Source organism: Pongo pygmaeus, chromosome 16 (genome assembly GCF_028885625.2).
Source record: "Pongo pygmaeus isolate AG05252 chromosome 16, NHGRI_mPonPyg2-v2.0_pri, whole genome shotgun sequence".
Classification (NCBI taxonomy): Eukaryota; Metazoa; Chordata; class Mammalia; order Primates; family Hominidae; genus Pongo; species Pongo pygmaeus.
Genome location: NC_072389.2, coordinates 46760559 through 46777637, shown reverse-complemented (window position 1 = coordinate 46777637; position 17079 = coordinate 46760559). Strand labels below are relative to the sequence as shown.

Genomic DNA, 17079 nt, shown 5'->3' with positions numbered 1-17079 from the left:
CTCCATTGACAGCACCAGCTCCAGCTGGGGAGGAGGCTGCACTGGGATTTGGTCCCCACTGCCCGTCAGAGCTTCTACAGCTCCAGATTAGAACTGAAGCAGGCTGCAGCTACAGGGAGACGCGAGCTTCCTGCCCCTTGCCATGCCCTGAGCTCTGCTGAATGAACAGGAGGGCCAGGGCCTGGCTTGTGTACTCAAGATTTCCCTCTCAGGTGTAGGTGAGTTACCCACAGCCCAGGCTCAGGGCACTTCAAACCCACTGTCCGAGGGAAGGACCCCACCATCAGGCTGAGCCTTCCTGTGCCTGTCCATGACCTCAGCCCTCTGGAAGTCCAATCCCAGTGCAAGAAATGGGGCAGATTCTTTCTCTGATCACAGTGGCTCCCACTCCCCCTGGGGCTCATGAAAGGTCCTCTGGGCTGGGCGTGGTGGCTCACACCTGTAATCCCAGCATTTTGGGAGGCCAAGGCAGGTGGATCCCTTGAGCCCAGGAGCACAAGACCAGCTTGACAAATATGGCGGAGCCCTGTCTCTACAAAAATACAAAAATTAGCCGAGTGTGGTGGCACGTGCCTGTAGTCCCAGCTACTTGGAAGGCTGAGGAGGGAGGATCACTTGAGCCCAGGAGGTTGAGGCTACAGTAAGCAGAGATCACGCCACTGCACTCCAGCCTGGGTGACAGAGCGAGACCCTGTCTCAAAAAACAAAACAAAAAATACTCACAAAAGTTTGTCTGAAGGCCTAAGGAGCCCTTGGCTTGGATGGAGTGGGAGTGTAAGACTAAAACAGACAAATCACAGTTGTTGTCATAAAGAGTTAAGAGTATATATTCTAAAACCACAGGGATCTAGGTTCAAATTCCAACTCATTCACTTAATAGCTCTGTGACGTTGGCCATGTTACTTAATCTCTCTAATCCTATTTTCTCATCTACAAAGTGGGGATAAATAATAGTCTTTTCCTCATAAGGTCAGAGGAAGAGTACCTGAAAGAATGCCTAAATGCCAGAGCTAATGTCAGTGACACTTCCCATTATCTTGTCACAGGGTCTGTTATCACTCTAGCAAAATGGGTGGTATCATTGCCTGCCCAGTCCTGAGGGCTTTGGGCTTGCAGAAAGAAGAGGAGGCAGTTCCCTTCTTCCCAGGATCTCAGTTCTTTATCTTAGATTCCCAAGAGAGCTAAGCCAAGGAAGTTTTCTTAGACTAGCTGGGGTCTCCAGGACAAAGGTTGTATTCACTAGGGTAGAACAAATAAAATAAAATAAATACAAATTAAAAAAAAAAAGGAATGATGGGTGGGAAGATGGCAGGGAAACCTCCCACACTGTTACTATGCACTGTGCCTTCTGCTCTTGGGGTTCCTGGTTCTCCTTACAAACTGGAGAAAAGAGACTGATAGACAAAGGCTAAAGCAAGAAATCTGGGATGGGAAAAGGGGAAAGAAAGAAAACAGGGAGGTGGTAGATGAACAGTGAGTATGAGGTGGAGTGCAGCCTTCCAACTACAAGGATGTTTCTATCAAAAAACAAAGGTCCAGTTGAGGCTCTTAGTTCCCACTGGGCCAGCAACTGTGGTGGCAGCCATCAGCCAAAACTCCAGATTCCCCTTTCCTTCCAGATCCCCCTTCCCAGGATACTCACACATCCTCCATACACTCCGGAGGCTGTTTCAGGCGGTTCCCGCCAATGAGGTAGTTGTAAATCTCAGCGTTTTCGATGCCAGCGTATGGCGTCTGCCCACGTGTCATGATCTCCCACATGGTCACACCGAACGCCCACTGGGACAGAATCGAGGTTGGGGGAGAAGATGTCACTAGGTGTCCTGAGCCAGGCAGAAAGCCATGGCTCTGAGACAAGCACAACCTGGGGCTCAGGGCCTCATCAGGGGGCAACCAAACCCCAGAGAGCAGACTTGGCTAGGCCCTTAAGGATCCTAAAGGTCTGCTGTCACACTAGTCCCCACCAAGCTTCACGGGCCACCCTGCTCACCACGTCACTCTGCACAGTATACAGGTTGTCAGCCAGGCTCTCCAGGGCCAGCCACTTGACGGGTAATTTGGAGGCACAGCCTTGACGATAGTAGTCCCCACTGTAGATCTTTCGGGAGAGTCCGAAGTCAGCCACACACACTGTCATGTCCTCTGCCAGCCTACAAGGAGCATTGAGGGAGGGAGTCAGCCTTCTGCCATGCTCACAGCCCTATAAGAGCCAGGACATCTTTGCTCCCAAGCTACCCCCATGCATAGCAGATACTGTCCCAGGCAGGAGTCGACCATTAGCTAGCTCCTCTTGGCACCTGCTGCTGTCTCCCACCCTCGAGTCCTCCAGAATTCGTACATGCAATTCCGAGCGGCCAGGTCTCGGTGGATGAAGTTCCGAGAGCTCAGGTACTCCATGCCGCAGGCAATGTCCACCATGAACCGGATCAGGGTCTGGAGGGGTAGGTTCTAGTGGACAGACAGGCCAAGCTCAGGCTTAACCTGCCCACCCAGCTGGGGCAGGATGGATGGGGATCCCTGGCCAGAAAGCCTGAAGGCTGTCCCCAGAATCACTGGAAGGAAGGAAGGGGATGGAGGGCCTTCCCAAGGCAAGGAAGCTTCGGCTAGCCTAAGAGGGAGCCTGGAAGCCGAGACTCCCCCACCCTGGGGCTCCACAAATCCCTCCCCCTAGAAAGGGCCCTTGCCCAGCCTATGTTTCTCAGCAGGGTTTTGTGAGAGAAAAGAAAGCCTGCTAGATTAAAAGGATTCAAACTCAGACCCCTCCTACTCCCACCCAGCTCCATCAGCCCTACCCAGCAAGCCCCTCTCTGCCAGGGTCTCTATGCCTTTCCAGGCCCTGTGTTCCCACCCGTTTCCTCCTGGCCACCCCCACACCAGGTACTCACAAAGGGGTTCTCCCCAATCCGGGAGGCGAGCAGGAAGGCGTGCAGGTCCCCATGCTTCATGAAGGGCAAGATGACCATGGGGATGGGGAGACGGCCTTTAGCCCTGCTCCGGAGGCTTACCCCTGGGACAAGGGAGAGTCAGGAGCTGAGCACAGAAGGATCAAGGGGCAGTTCAGGTGTCTGCATAAGTCCCCACCTGCTGGGTCCCATCTCTAGCTCTGGCTCTGCTATTTGTTATTTTTTCACAGGCTCCACACTGGTCTGGGGACTACCCAGGAGGGACTCTGGCTGCTCCCATATCCCTGGAGCATCTTCTGTCCCCTTCCTTTCCTTCTCTGTCCACACAAGCAGTCTTTGTTGTTTCTGAAACAGTATCTTGCTCTGTCATCTAGGCTGGAGTGCAGCGGCGCAATCACAGCTCACTGCAGCCTCAATGTTCTGGGCTCAAATGATCCTCCCACCTCAGCCTCCCGGGTAGCTGGACAAAGGTGCACACCACCACACCTAGCTAATTTTTGTATGTGTGTGTGTGTGTATTTTTTTTTTTAATAGAGGTGGGCTGTTGCTATACTGCCCAGGCTAGTCTCAAACCCCTGGCCTCAAGCAATTCTCCCACCTCAGCCTCCCAAAGTGCTGGGGTTATGGGCATGAGCCACCACGTCCGGCCACACAGTCTTCATGTGCAGACCTTTGGCACTCCTCACCTCAAATTTCTGCCAGGACCCTCTTTGCTATTTTGCTATCTATTTATTTACCAGATGAGTCCAAACGTCTCTCCTACAGGCTGCCCTCTCATATTGGTAAAGCATATTTTTAGCCCTATTCTCTATCTGCCTCCCCCAAAAAGGGGCTCACCAACAAGTTTGGCCACGTGTGGATGGTCAAACTCCTTCATGCAAGCTGCTTCCCTGAGGAACTCTTCAATGTCGCTTGAGGCAATGATGTCAGCTAGGAGAAAGGGATGGGGAAGGAGGAAATAAAACAAGATGTGCCCCTAGTTTTGACCCAGGCCTCCTAGGTCTTGTCCTTCAGATGTCCTAGGCTTCCCAGGGAGCCCAGGAAACAGCCCAGCCATGAGCAGGAGAAACCCCCAAGGAGTGGTGCTACTCAGCAACTTCTCCACTTGCTAATGCCTTCCCTTCCCTTTGGTTTGGGCAGCCCAGCAGGTCAACCAACCACAGTTGTAATCACCCAAGAGGGGACTCAGAGGACAGTCACTGCCGATGGCAGAGAGCAATGGCTGGGCATGAATATGTGTGTTTGGATTTATGCTTGTGAATTATTCGTGTGGTAAACAGCATCCCAGTTAGTGCTGCCCAGCTCTTCTTGGAAAATCTAGGGGCAAAGCAGAGCCTGCTTCAGGGTCAGTTGCCCCTCTTACCCTTCCAAGACATGCCCTCAGGCTACAACTATCCCCCACTCACCTTTCAGCATCTTCACAGCCACTTTCACAAAGGAGCCATCCTCTTGCTTCAGCTGGGCCTCCCGCACTGAACCAAACTCTCCTAGGAACCAATCCAAGTGAGGGAGAGTCTCCTTGGCTCTCTGCTCCCTGCCATCTTTCCTCCCAAGTGACCCTCCATGGGGACACAGTCAGCAGACTCTGGGGCCAGTGGAGAAGGCACCCTTGCCAGTAGCCAAAGCAAGAGCATGCTGGGAGCAGCTCCTCAGCCCTCCCTGTCCCCAGCCACCATTCCGCCCAAACATCCCACACCCAGGAGTCTATAAGCATATCTTGTTTACAGGAGCTGACCCAAACCCACAACCTCAAAGTGACCGGGGCAACCAAACACCTCCAGCTACAGCAAACCAGCCATGCCCATCCCCACACAGCCTCACATACCTTTGCCCAACATCCGGCCCAGGGTGAACTGCTGCTCTGGGATGAGCACATCCTCCAGTTTTTCCTTTAGTTCATCGCTGATGCCCAAGCTGTCCACTGTGGGGAAAGGGTTTGTGGGAAAGAGGGATCTCTGATTCCTGAGCCAAAACCCAGCCTCTTAAACCCCAGACTCTGCCCTCAGAGCATAGAGATGAGCTTAGGTCTCCCACGGCTGGGGTGGTGAACTCCACACAGGCAGGTTTGTGTGCCTGGGGCTCACTGATGTTCAGACTATCAGTCAAATTAATAATTTGGTAAAAGAATGCAGATAGGGGCACAAGACAGCCCATTTGTCCTTCCCATGATCACCCACCACTCACATGTGGCCTCTATGCGCTCGGGCCTTTCTCGATTGAAGGACCGGGCTGCCCGGAAGTGAACGGCTGGCTCTCCCCGGGCCATGACACTGTCAAAGGCTTGCCTAAAGAAAAACCCAGGATTTGGGGTCAGCTCCAAGGTCTTTCATCATTACCTGCCTCTCCCTCCACATCCCCATCCCCTTACCCAAACCGCGTCTCTTTCCGTCTCTTTCGAAGCAGGATGAGGGCGAGGGCAGCAGCCGTCACGAGGGCCGTTAGCACACCAAGGACCACAGGTACCCAGGATGTGCGGCTGTGAGGAGGACCCTGCTGGCCTGTGGGAGGGAGGTGCAGTGGCATGAGCTAGGATGACACCATGGGGTCCCTTCAGAACTTTCCCAGGATGGCCATCCAGCTGGTTCAAGGGGCTCCTCTAGGTCAATAAGGGTCCTGAGGGAAAGGGGCTCCAGAGGAAGGCCTAAGAGTCCTTCCTACGTGGTCAGAGACAGGCCCTGGCTGTTGTGACCTAGAGTGTGACCACGGATTTCTATGCCAATTCTGGGGCAGAGAGAGAATGAGATATAGTTTGTTTGAGACAGAGTCTTGTTCTGTTGCCCAGGCCAGAGTGCAGGGGCACAGTTGCAGCTCACTGCAGCCTCAACCTCCTGGGCTCAAGCAATCCTTCCACTTCAGCCTCCCAAGTAGCTGGGACTACAGGTGTGCAACATCACACCTGACTAATTTTTAAATTTTTTTGGTAGAGATAAAGTCTCACTTTGCTGCCCAGGGTAGTCTCAAACTCCTAGACTCAAGCAATCCTCCCACCTCAGCCTCCCAAAGTTGTGGGATTATAGGTGTGAACCACCACTCCTGGCCTTATTTGTTTGTTTCTTTAGAGACAACAGGCTCACTCTGTTGCCCAGGCTGTAGTGCAGTGGTGCAATCATAGCTCACTGCAGCCTCAAACACCTGGGCTCAAGCAATCCTCCTGCCTCAGCCTCTGGAGCAGCTGGGCCTACAGGCATATGTCACCACACCAGGCTAATTGTTTTTTTTTTTAATTTTTTTTGTAGAGACAGAGTCTTGCTATGTTGCCAGAGCGGGTCTCAAACTGCTGGCCTCAAGCGATCCCTCAACCTCCCAAAATGTTGGGATTACAGGCATGAGCCGCCATGCCCAGCCAAGATAGTTTAAACAGCCCTGGCCTCAACTTCTTCACTCTGTCTGTGGGTCTACTAGGAGGGGAGATGCTACTAGGCTCCTCCCATCAGTCTAGGTTGCCCTTGAAAACCTTGATCCCCTGAGCCTCTGCCCCTCTCCGCCTACAAGCCTCACCTGCATGGTCATGAGAAGAGACCACCAGTGGCTGACTCCAGGGTCCACAGCCAACTGCATTGGAGACGCACACACGTACGATCAGGTCCTTTTGGGGATCCCAGCCTGTCAAATTGGCCCTGGTCCCCTCCACTGTCAGCTCATCCTGCAGCCAGGAAAAGCCCCCACCCCATAGTGAGCCTGAGGAGAAGGCCTCCAGCTGGGGCCTGAGGACAGAAAAAGGTCCAGCTGGGAACATGGGAGTATAGGGGCACTGTGGGTTCAGGGGCTGCGGGAACACAACCTTCTGGGAGTAATCACATTCCTGCTCTGGGCTGCAGGGGCCTCTCCAGAACACAAACAAGGCTCAGTCCCGGAACGCACAGGTGGGGGATGGGAGCGAACTGAGCTGGGGACAAAGCCTTATCTGTGCCCTCCCCCAGCTCAAGCAGGAATGTGCTTCCTGCTTTATTTACAAAGTGCACACAGGATGCAACCCTAACAGGAGACATAATCCTTTGAGAAGTGGAGCTTGCAGAGGAGGGTGAGGAGGAAAGGATTCCCTGGGGCTGCAGGAGACCCAGGCCCACCAAAGACAACCATTTTGAAATTCTTAAAGGCCTTAGAACCCTGAAGGCTGATACTCCAGGAGAGTGGAGAGAGGGGAGGGTTCTGTCTGTCTTACCTGGGTTCCATTGTCTTGAACCCAGGACAGTTTGTAGGGTCCCAGGGGGCCTTCCAAAGGGGCCTCGGGGATCACTTCTTCCCACTCCAAGATGAGGCCTGAATCTGTGCGGATGGCATGGAGGTTTTGGGGAGCGCTGGCTGGGGCTGGAGCCAAAGAGAGAAGATTGCTAAGACCCCTGCCCTTCCCACCATCATAATTCCATGCAGACCTTTGGAACCAACTCCCAAGAACTAAACAGCTCTGAGAGGCACAAACTGGGGAAGGGTTCACCTCCCAGCTCTGACTGCTCTCACCCATTGTGCTGGGGGAGGGGTAAGCAATGGGCAGGACAGGCAGCACCCCAGCTCGGCAGTGTTGCTCTTCATCACCATGGTTACTGCCTCTCTGCCTCATCCCTCACCACTCCCCTCTCACAGCTATGCCAGCCTCTTTGCAATTGCCAAGCAAGTTCCTGTCATAGGGTCTTTGCACTTGCTGTGCCTTCTTCCGGCAGTGATTTTCCCCCAGATATTTACATGGCTTCTTCTTTATCCTTCAGATCCCAGATCCTTCAGATCTTTATCCTTCAGACCTTTTTAGGGGGGGTTTCCTTAACCACCTGGGGACACTCTTCATCAACCACATTATCTGATCTTTTCCAGTTTGCTTATCTGTTCCACCTACAAGAACTATTTACAAGGTGGTATGTAGTTATATGCAGTAAATGTTTGCTGAATGATGCCTGAACCTCCATCTCCACCAGCACCATTCAGAACTCCAGCCAACATGGCCCCCTTCCCAGCTCCAGCCCTGCCCACCCCCTCTGCTCTATGCATCCCTTACCTAGACCCTTGGTCTGAAAGGGCACCCAGTCAGCATAGGGAGAGGGCCCCAAGGCATTGGCACAGCGCACCCTGAGGCTATAGTTGGTGGCAGGCACCAGGTCCCGGAGCAGGCAGGTAAAGGGGGGCACAGGGACCACAACAGCCAGGACTTCCCAGCCTCCTGGGGCCTGTGTCACCTACAGAAAAGCAGAAAATTAATGATGTAGGGAAGAGCCTGTGAAAGATGGAAGATGGGATGGGTGTAGCTATGGGTGCTTGAATGAATGCTTCCTCTATCAGCAAACACTTGCAACCCACGCCCTCCCATCTGCCCCCACCCCAATAATACACGGGGTTCCACACCTTCATGCCTTTGCAAATGCTGTTCCTTTCACTTGGAATGACCTGCTCTTCCTAGCAAAGGCCTACTCATCCTTTAAGACTCAGTGCAAACATCACTCTCTTGGTGAAAGCCTTTCTCAACCATTCCAGAAAACTCCTCTTGTCCTTTTGTACTTGGTGCAAAACTCTTAGGGTATACTTACCACTTATTGTGCCTGTTTACATGCCACTCCAAAGTTCTAGAGCTTCTGAAGCTCAGAGAAAACTGGGAGCCTAGGGCACTATGAACCAGCCCCTCATCTTACATTTTGGGGGCCCAGGGCAAGAGTACAAAGAGATCCACGTACTATATGTCTAAATATTTAAACATTATAAATCAGCTAACAAACTATTAAATAGTTTCTCTCTTAATATTTTGACCAATAAGCCTTCAAAACAACCTGGGAGATCAGGTTTGCATTTGTAACTCTCCAAATCCCTGGAGTCCCGAGTCAGAATGAGGAGGCACTGGAAGAGCTGGCCTGAAGCCAAGGTCTGCACCATGAGGGGCCTCATGTGCACAGGCGTGGACAATGCTGACTGCATATCCAAGCTCCATTCCCATCCCCCTCACGAATGGCTGCCCCTTGGGCTTAGAGGTGCTCATATCACACTGTGGTCCATCCTTGGGAAGATGGAGCAGGGAAAAGGCCCACACAGGCCCCAGAAGCAGACTCAGGGCCATTAGGGCAAGAGATCCTGAATAGCTATAGTATAGTGTGGCAGTGAGGGGATCCTTGCCATCTGGATGGGCATATCCTTTTGGCCCTGTAGGCTCTTTGCCCAGGGGAAAGGGGTGTGGCCAAAGGAGGGCCAGAGTAGGAACCTTTTTTTTTTTTTTTTTTTTTTTTTATAGAGACAGGATCTTGCCCTGTCACTCACTCAGGCTGGAGTGCAGTGGCATGATCTCGGCTTACCGCAGCCTTGACTTCTCAGGCTCAAGTCATCCTCCCACTCTAGCCTACTGAATAGTTAGAAGTACAGGCGCATGCCACTGTGCCTGGATAATTTTTGTATTTTTTGTAGAGAAAGGGTTTTTGCCATGTTGCCCAGGCTGGTCTTGAACTCCCAGGCTCAAGCAATCCTCCCGTCTCCGCCTCCCAAAGTGTTGGGACTACAGGCATGAGCCACTGTGCCCAACCTCAGTAGGGTTCTCTAAATGGTGGAGCCCAGAGCAGGGGCCCCTCCTGCCCAGGGGAACTGCCCAGAACAGTTTTGAAAGGTACTCATTAAATGGCTTTTGAGTAAACGGATGAAAATGAGCAAGCCTGCATTGCCTCTTGTTTTTAGTATCACCTTACCCAGTTTTTCCACTCTCCAAGGCTTAGGGCCCCTTCTGGTCATCTTGTTCTCTTTGGCTTGAGTGGGGGTGGGGGGTAAGGTGGAGCATGATAGTGTGAGTATCAGCAAAGGTTTGAGCTTTCACCTAAGTAAGAAAAACTCGGCTGGGTGTGCTGGTTCACGCCTGTAATACCAGCATTTTGGGAGGCTGAGGCAGGCAGATCACTTGAAGTCAGGAGTTTGAGATCAGCCTGGCTAACATGGTGAACTACTAGTCTCTACTAAAAATTAAAAAAAAAAAAATTAGCTGGGCGTGGCGGTGCATGACTGTAATCCTAATCCTAGCTGCTGGGGAGGCTAAGGCAGGAGAATCACTTGAACCCAGGAGGTGGAGGTTGCAGTGAGCCAAGATGGCACCACTGCACTCCAGTCTGGCCAACAGTGAGACCCTGTCTCAAAAAAAGAAAAAAAAAGAAAGAAAGAAAGAAAAACCTTCCAGGCACCCCAAATCTGTTCTAGTGATCTGCTTTCCAACCTTATGAATGCATGAGTTTGAGCTAATCTGCAAAGTCACTTAGTTGCCAGAGCACCCCATGATAAGAGACAGTGGCCTGTGTTCTTCCTGCTAAGGAGCAGAGCCTGAAAAGAGCTGCAGACCAAGCCCCCAGGAGCTGGCTAGTGAGTTTGATACCCCTGTCAACAAAGTGCTGGCCATGCAGCCAGAACGAGCATGGCCCAGCCCAGAGAGCCTACCTGAACTGTACAGGACTGTAGCAGGGCTCGGCCATCAGCACCTGGCATCCAGGCCACACTAGCATTGCTGCTGGAAAGCTTTGTCACGGTGATGTTGAAGGGGGCTGCAGGCAGTGCTGTGGACGGGGACTCAGAATCAGTGCCCAGTAGGGATATGAGCAGAGGCAGCAGGAGGCACGGGAGTCAAGCCTTGAGTCTCTCTGAGGGTCCAGGGCATCCCCAACCTAAAGACGGCTACTCAGCACTCCCAGGATCACAGTAGTACACAAATAAGCAACCAGTAGGGCACAGCTGCTTACACCTGGGAGAGTGCCAGTGCTGTGGAGAGAGGTTGCCTCTCCCTGCAACGAAGGCCCTGTGTGACTGAGGAATAAGATGAGAGGGTATGTGGGGGCGGCACCTCAGGCTTGGGAGATACAAGGGAGAGACAGGCAGCTGCCCCTGCAGCCACAGCCTGGCTCCTGCAGACACCCTCTCCCTCCCACTCTGTGCACCAGCCCTCTGGGTCTCCTCCATCCGGTGCTAGGCTGTTTTCCCCACCCCCATCCCCTTAAAGGGAGGGGCAGAAACAAGGCTGGGCATGGGCCTTGACCATCTCCTGCTGCCTCCCTCCCTCCCTCCTTCCCTCCCTCCCAAGGACTCTGCTTCGTGATGGGAACTCTGCTGTGACGTCAGGATTCTATTCTCATCTCAGCCACGCAGGGTCTCAGGTGCTCCCACTAGGAATGGGAGCTATGCCAATTAACCCCTCGCTCCCTAGATCCCAGCAGGACCACAAGGGGAGCCGGAACACAGAACAATTCTAACTGCTGGAGAGCTCGCTGGGAATGCCCCTGGCCTCATCCACCCTTCCTCCCTGCCAGCCCTCCTACCTTGAAGGTGAACAGTGGCTGTGCGAGAAGAGGCCAGGCCTTTTAGGTTGTGAGCTTCACAGGAAAACATGGTGCTCTGGGTCACCCCTGGGGCCAGAAAACCTCAGTCAGCTCCCCAAGCAGCAACCCCCACTCAGTGCGGGATTGGGAAAGGCGAATACTCAGGCTCTGGTCTGAACATCCTTAAATCCCTCCTGAAAGGAAGGGGCTGGGCAGTGAGGCACGGTGAAATGAACAGGGACACTGGAGTCTGGTGAGCCTGGAGAGGGCTCTGTTTTCTCATCTCTCAAACGGGAGAATTGTGAGAATCAGGTAATGTGTGTCAAGTGCACGGCATGCTAAACCCTCCCACCTCCATCCCATCTCCCACACACAGCACAAATTGCCCCCCTTTTCTGGTCACTCTTTTTTGCGCATACCAGAGTGAGCCCTTCTGTTTGCTCTGTGCCCCCTTGGGGTTGTTATTTGCAGACTCTCTGCCTTGCAGTAGTTCTCAGCTCTTTATGCACGTGTCTTGTCTCCCCAGTTATACTCAGTTCTTCAGCTTCTATTTCCTTTGTATTCCCGCTGTCCCCTGTGGTGCCTAGCACAGTGTGGTGTGGAGTAGGAGTTCAGTGAGTGCTTATTATCAGGCTGCCTGCCTGAGGGTCCCAACCACGCACACCTGGAAGGAAGTGAACCCAACCTCCTCTCTAATCTGCTCCAGCTCAGCACCTCCTGAACAGGACCTGCACTTGCTTCCAAGAGGTCTCATAGTCCACCTCTTCTCAAGATTCAAATTGCTGGAGAACCTAGCTCAGCACCCATTTCCCTGGCATCTTCCAGCACATGAGACCAAGCTCAGACTCCCATCTTTTTTGCCCAATTCAAGCCTCAACCAGAAACAGTATACTTTGTTTCACAAATAAGCAAGCCTTACAAGCATGTGAGGGTATGTACCCAAGAAACTTGGGGCCCAGGTGGGTGTGCAGGTGTGACTGTGCAGAGGTATGGACAGACACAGTTGTTCAGGAAAATGTCTGGAGGTTTTCCGGAAAGTGCCATTAGGGGAGGAAGCCCTGTATCTTTGTGCTAACCTCCCCCTACCCCTTCTCTCTCCCTCCTTTCCCCTCTCTGCAGCCTGAGAGTCTTGTCTTCTCAGTGTCTGCCAGATACTCCTCCCTAGCTCTGCGTGGGCTGGTTTCTGGCTCCTTCCCTTGGGAGGGGTGGGGGATGGGTGCCCCTGGTCTCATACAATTCATCTCTGAGGGCCAGCTGTGCATGGCCTGGACTGCTGTGAACCAAAGGTGGCCCCACACCCTCCTTAAGCACACACAGCAGGATCACCACTAATCAGCCCACCCAGCCAGCCTAGCACACCTGACTAATGAGCTTAGTAATGGTGCAGCTCACATCCCCAGACACTGGGGCTTGCTCTGGACACTCACAACCGCAAGCTCAGTGGCTGAAACTCTGCCAGCTTCAGTGCCCTCCAGGACCCAGCTCCTTCTCCACTCCAAGCCCTCTTCTGAGGCTGCTCACCTGTTACATTTAAAACAGATGGAGAGGGAGCGGGTCCCCCAATCTTCGTAGTTCCTCTCCACCAGACAATGGTAACAGGTTCAGGGGGACCCACAGCCTCGCAAGACAGTTGGAAAGGGGCATTGGGTGGCACTGCCAGATCTTTTGGCTCCACTGTGAAAAATGGCACACCTAGGAGAGAAGGGGAGTGAGGAGTGAGCCCTGCCACCTCTTGGCTTCCTACTGTACAAATCACAAGTCTGTTTACATCTGAAGTCCTCCACGCGGAAGGTTACCACAGGCCCCTTATGATTAGGTCAACAGCAGAACAGGCATCTAGCTTGAGAGGCAGGCGGTGCTTCTCTTTTTCAGGCTCCTTAGGAATTTTTTTTTGGTTTTTTTTTTTTGAGATTAGTGGTGGGGAGGTCTCTCTATGTTGCCCAGGCTGGCCTGGAACTCCTGGGGGCTCAAGTGATCCTCTGGCCTTAGCCTCTGGAGTAGCTGGGACACAGGCACATGCCACCATGCCTGGCACCTTAGACATGTCTTCCATGCTGCCCCCTTAGGCATGGCAGATTTGGACAGCTCTTCTTGCAGTAAGAGAGGAGACTGGGGGTGGAGAGCTGGGAGAGGGGCATAAAACTCAGGGGAGTGGGTGGGAGCTTCAGCAGAGTTCTGCTGCCAGGCCCCAGCTCCCATTCAGGGCCCTTTGTTACTTTCTTAGTCACTTTGTTTTCCTGGGCTGAACAGCTCTGAGCTCCCGCAGCTGCAGAGCCTTCCTCCCCTCCCCCTGCTGGCCAGACCACTTGGCAGAACAGGGTCCAGTCCCAGATGGATGCTTGAAGCTTGTTGCTCAAGCAACGGAAACAGACTGCACCCCACAGGTTGTGGATCCCAGTTGGTCCCTTGGTTCCCAGATACCCAACTCCAACTGGTAGGGTCTTCCGATGTCTGGAGTGGGCCTACAGCCTGGACAACCAGGCCCCACAGAGCAGTGGGGCAGCCCAGCTTCTACTGAGTTCTCCACTGCAGAGGTATAGTCACCAGCAGACAGCACATGCTCCAGGCCAACACGCCCATATGGCTCTGCCTCCTCACCTTCTACCGTGAGCCACACTGGCTGGGAGATCTCGGTTTCGCCCCCATCCTCCACCTGGCACCAGTACCGGCCGGCGTCAGAGCGCTCCACTGACTTCAGGCTGTGGAAACAGGATACGAGGCTTGCTTCCCAGGGCAAGGGGGGCAGCTCTGCTAGGCAAACTTGATGAGTTCAGCCTGCCCCGACTTCTGGAAGGTCCCACAGGTAGCCAAATAAAAAAACCACAGACCTCTGGGCATCAGGAGAGGGCCCCAGCTCCCAATCCCCAAGGAAAGAGCATAGCCTGCCCCCTGGCTGGCAGCCCACACCTGCCCCCACAGGCCTGCACCTGAGGAAGCCGATCCAGTGCTGCTCGCTGACTGGGATGTACAACTGGTCCAAGTTCTGGACCACAGCCCCATCCTTCACCCACTGGATGTCAGGCTCCTCCATCCCCTCTACACTGCAGTTGAGCTTCACCGGCTGCCCCTGAGACACTGTCAGCTTCACCGGGGCTCCCATGAGCTTCAGACCTGAGGGGTGGGAAGGAACATGTGTCAGCCTTGAGAGGGACTCTGTCTCTGTAAACAGTTCCCATTCTCTTCTAGAAGGTAGCTTCTGTGTCAGACAGAGGGCTCTTTCTCAGCCAAAGTCAAGGAAGCAGAGGTAGGACAGTGTGGAAGGGAAGGTCGCTGGACCTGGGCGAAGGGAAGGGGCATGGCCAGCTCTCCAAGTTCCCTCCGGCTCTAAGGACCTCTTCCCCATGTCCTCCTTCTGAGCCCAGACAGCAAAAGGAAGGCAGGCTGGGCTGAAATGATGGGAGTTACCCTACTGGGGCAGGCACTGCTCTAGGAATGACTGCTGCACCCAACTAGTGCAACAGGCTGCCAGCTCTCCACCCAAGGTGTCAGCCCAGACCCTGAATTGCTGCCAGCACCCTCTGCACCCAACCTTACCAAATGAAGCAGGGCTGAAGAAGGAAAGGAGGGGGTGCTCCCCTGAAGTGGAGAACATATGGCTGCAAAACGACGTCAGATCAAACACATGGCAGCCTTCCTGGCAGCCATCCGCTCTATTAATACCTGAATGTGGGCAGGGGCGAGTGCTAGGAAGGTGGGAGGCAGAAGGGAGGGCTGGGGCCCTGAGCAGGGAGCCTAAGACCCCTGAGCCACTGCCACATCAACAGGGGCCACTCTTTGGAACTTGCGTGTGCGCGCGTGCGCGCACACGCACACACACGCGCGCGCGCGCACACACACACACACACACACACACACACACACACACACACACACACACACACACACACACACACACACACACACACACACACACACACCTCTCCTGGCCTCCTGGCTTGTTTTTAAGCAGAGAGAGGTGCAGATCAAGTATCTGCATAACTGAAATCCAGCCCTGCTTCTTCTTGCCCTTTGCTATGTGACTCTAGGCAAAGTCGTGGGCTCCCTGAGCATCAGGTCCACACCTTTCAGCTTGTAAATACTCGTCACCCCGTTTCCCTTCCCTTCCCTGAGAGGCTGATATGGCAAGGAATGCTGTCTCAAGAGAAGATGCCAGCGGGTGGCCGCTGTCCTGGCCTGTGGCTCTTTCCTGCTCCCTTCACCCTCTCAGGACCAGTCACAGGACGGGGGCCAGGCTCCCGCTCCCTATATGCCCAGCAGTCCCCGAGGTGCGGGGTGGGAACTTGGAGAGCACCGTGCTGCATGGAAGGCTCTTGTCACCAGCAAATGCCTCAGTGGCTATGTGGGAACACAAGACTAACCCCTCCCAAAGACCAGCAACCTGGCAACAGCCCATCCTCTCCAAGGTTCTGCTTTCAGGAAGCTCTGAGGGCACAGGAACTCGAGTGTGCCCATTTGTTTTTTGTGACTGGGCACCCTCACAGCCCCTGTGTACCTAAATGGTATCAGGGTGGCCTTTGGGTGCCCAGCCCCGGCCCGTGTGGTTTCCGAGGCGGACCTTCGCGTGCGGGGCAGGCAGAATGGGGTCCCCAGTACTGGGAAGGAGGGAGCTAACAGCTGGGAACATCGAGGCGGGAAAATGCAGTCCCAAACACTCCCCGCTGACCACACAGCCCACACCCCGCTCCCTTCTCTTCCACCCCGCCAGAAGAGCCCCGAGCGCCAGAAAGTTGGGGGTGGGGGCCCGGCCGGAGATCTGGCGGCGAGCACTCCGCCGCGCGCCCTGTCCCAGCCCCGAGGCTCGGCCTTCGGCTCCGGACCCTCACCCCGACTCCGGCCCGCCAGGCCCGTCCCGGGCTCCGACCCCCGGCCGCGCCCCTCCGCAGCCCCTCGCTTCCCGCCGCCTCCCGGGCTAGCCCCTACCTGCGGCGGCGGACTCCGGGAGCAGCAGAGAAGCCAGAGCCACCAGCAGCAGCCCGAGCCGCGGCGGCGGCGGCAGCGGCAGCGGCGGGAGCCCCGGCCGCCCCATGCTCCGCCTCAGCGCCATCGGCGGCGACGCCGCACCATGCCGGGCCCGGCCCGCGAGCGAGGAGGGAGGAGGGCGGGGAGGAGGAGGCGGGAAGGGAGCGGGAGGGAGGAGGGCTGCGGGAGGGGCTGGGGCCGCCAGTGGGGTGGCGCTGAGGCGACTGCCTCCGAGACCCGCGCCCGCCTCCGGCCACGGTCGCCGCCGTCAGCAGCGCGAGGTCCCCGGGGCCGCTCCCGGGCCAGCGCGCTCCTTCCACTGCCGTCGCCGCCGTCGCCGCCGCTGATTCATGTTCTTCTCCGAGCCGCCGCCTCCTCCCGGCCCGCCCGCAGCCCGAGCTCGCACCGCCCCCCCGCGGAGCCCCGGCGACTGGCTCGGAGCGCGAACCCCAGCCAGCGCCGCAAACCCCCGCGGCCCCGCCGGCGCCCCGCCGGCACACCGGCCCCAGCCGCCCCCGGCCAAACCTGAGGATCTGGCTTGGCCTCCAGGATGGGCTCCCCGGCCACGCCCCTCCTTTCCCTAAACCCGCTCCAGCATCTTTTCTAACCCAGCACTCCAGAGTCTTCCCTCAAAACCCCGCTGGCAGCCCCCACCACACCCCAACTCTTGTTCGGACTCTGATCCCAGAATCCAGCACCCCCCTCTCAGGACTTAGAGCACCTCAACCCCTAGACACTCCCATCCATCTGGCTCCCCGAAACTGCCGTGACCCGGGGCTCCCCCAGCAGGATCGGCTAGCATCCCTTCGTGCCTCCCTTTCATTGAGCCGTTCACCCAAAATCCCCATATTCAAGTCCTATTGCCATGCCTTTATCTCCAAGTCCCTCCTACCTGAAAAATGCCCATTTTCTCCAGCCCCACTTGCCGTATGTTTTCCAGCTTGGGTCTTGAGTTTCCCAAG

The 17079-nt window shown here is 55.1% G+C and overlaps 1 protein-coding gene across 7 annotated transcripts in view; it reads right to left on the bottom strand.

Annotated features, from left to right (window-relative positions):
* The window catches only part of TYRO3 (TYRO3 protein tyrosine kinase), a 47813-nt gene extending 30734 nt beyond the window's left edge, over positions 1 to 17079 (bottom strand). For 2 of the 7 annotated variants that reach the window (XR_010123949.1, XR_010123948.1), the window contains exons 1-18: positions 16079 to 16512; positions 14086 to 14269; positions 13757 to 13857; positions 12680 to 12850; positions 11159 to 11245; positions 10287 to 10402; positions 7891 to 8068; positions 7066 to 7211; positions 6402 to 6546; positions 5272 to 5401; positions 5088 to 5188; positions 4729 to 4824; positions 4310 to 4390; positions 3741 to 3833; positions 2886 to 3007; positions 2339 to 2448; positions 1991 to 2150; positions 1643 to 1779 (exon numbers count right to left, since the gene is read on the bottom strand). Coding sequence is in view for 5 of the 7 variants with exons in the window: in XM_063652594.1 (XP_063508664.1) it covers positions 1643 to 1779; positions 1991 to 2150; positions 2339 to 2448; positions 2886 to 3007; positions 3741 to 3833; positions 4310 to 4390; positions 4729 to 4824; positions 5088 to 5188; positions 5272 to 5401; positions 6402 to 6546; positions 7066 to 7211; positions 7891 to 8068; positions 10287 to 10402; positions 11159 to 11245; positions 12680 to 12850; positions 13757 to 13857; positions 14086 to 14269; positions 16079 to 16202 (2282 nt within the window). In the remaining 2 variants the exon portion in view is untranslated. Of the gene's footprint in view, positions 1 to 1642; positions 1780 to 1990; positions 2151 to 2338; positions 2449 to 2885; positions 3008 to 3740; positions 3834 to 4309; positions 4391 to 4728; positions 4825 to 5087; positions 5189 to 5271; positions 5402 to 6401; positions 6547 to 7065; positions 7212 to 7890; positions 8069 to 10286; positions 10403 to 11158; positions 11246 to 12679; positions 12851 to 13756; positions 13858 to 14085; positions 14270 to 16078; positions 16516 to 17009 lie in introns of those variants that run through there. The other 5 variants (XM_054451823.2, XM_063652594.1, XM_054451819.2 and 2 more) reach the window with 5 other exon arrangements.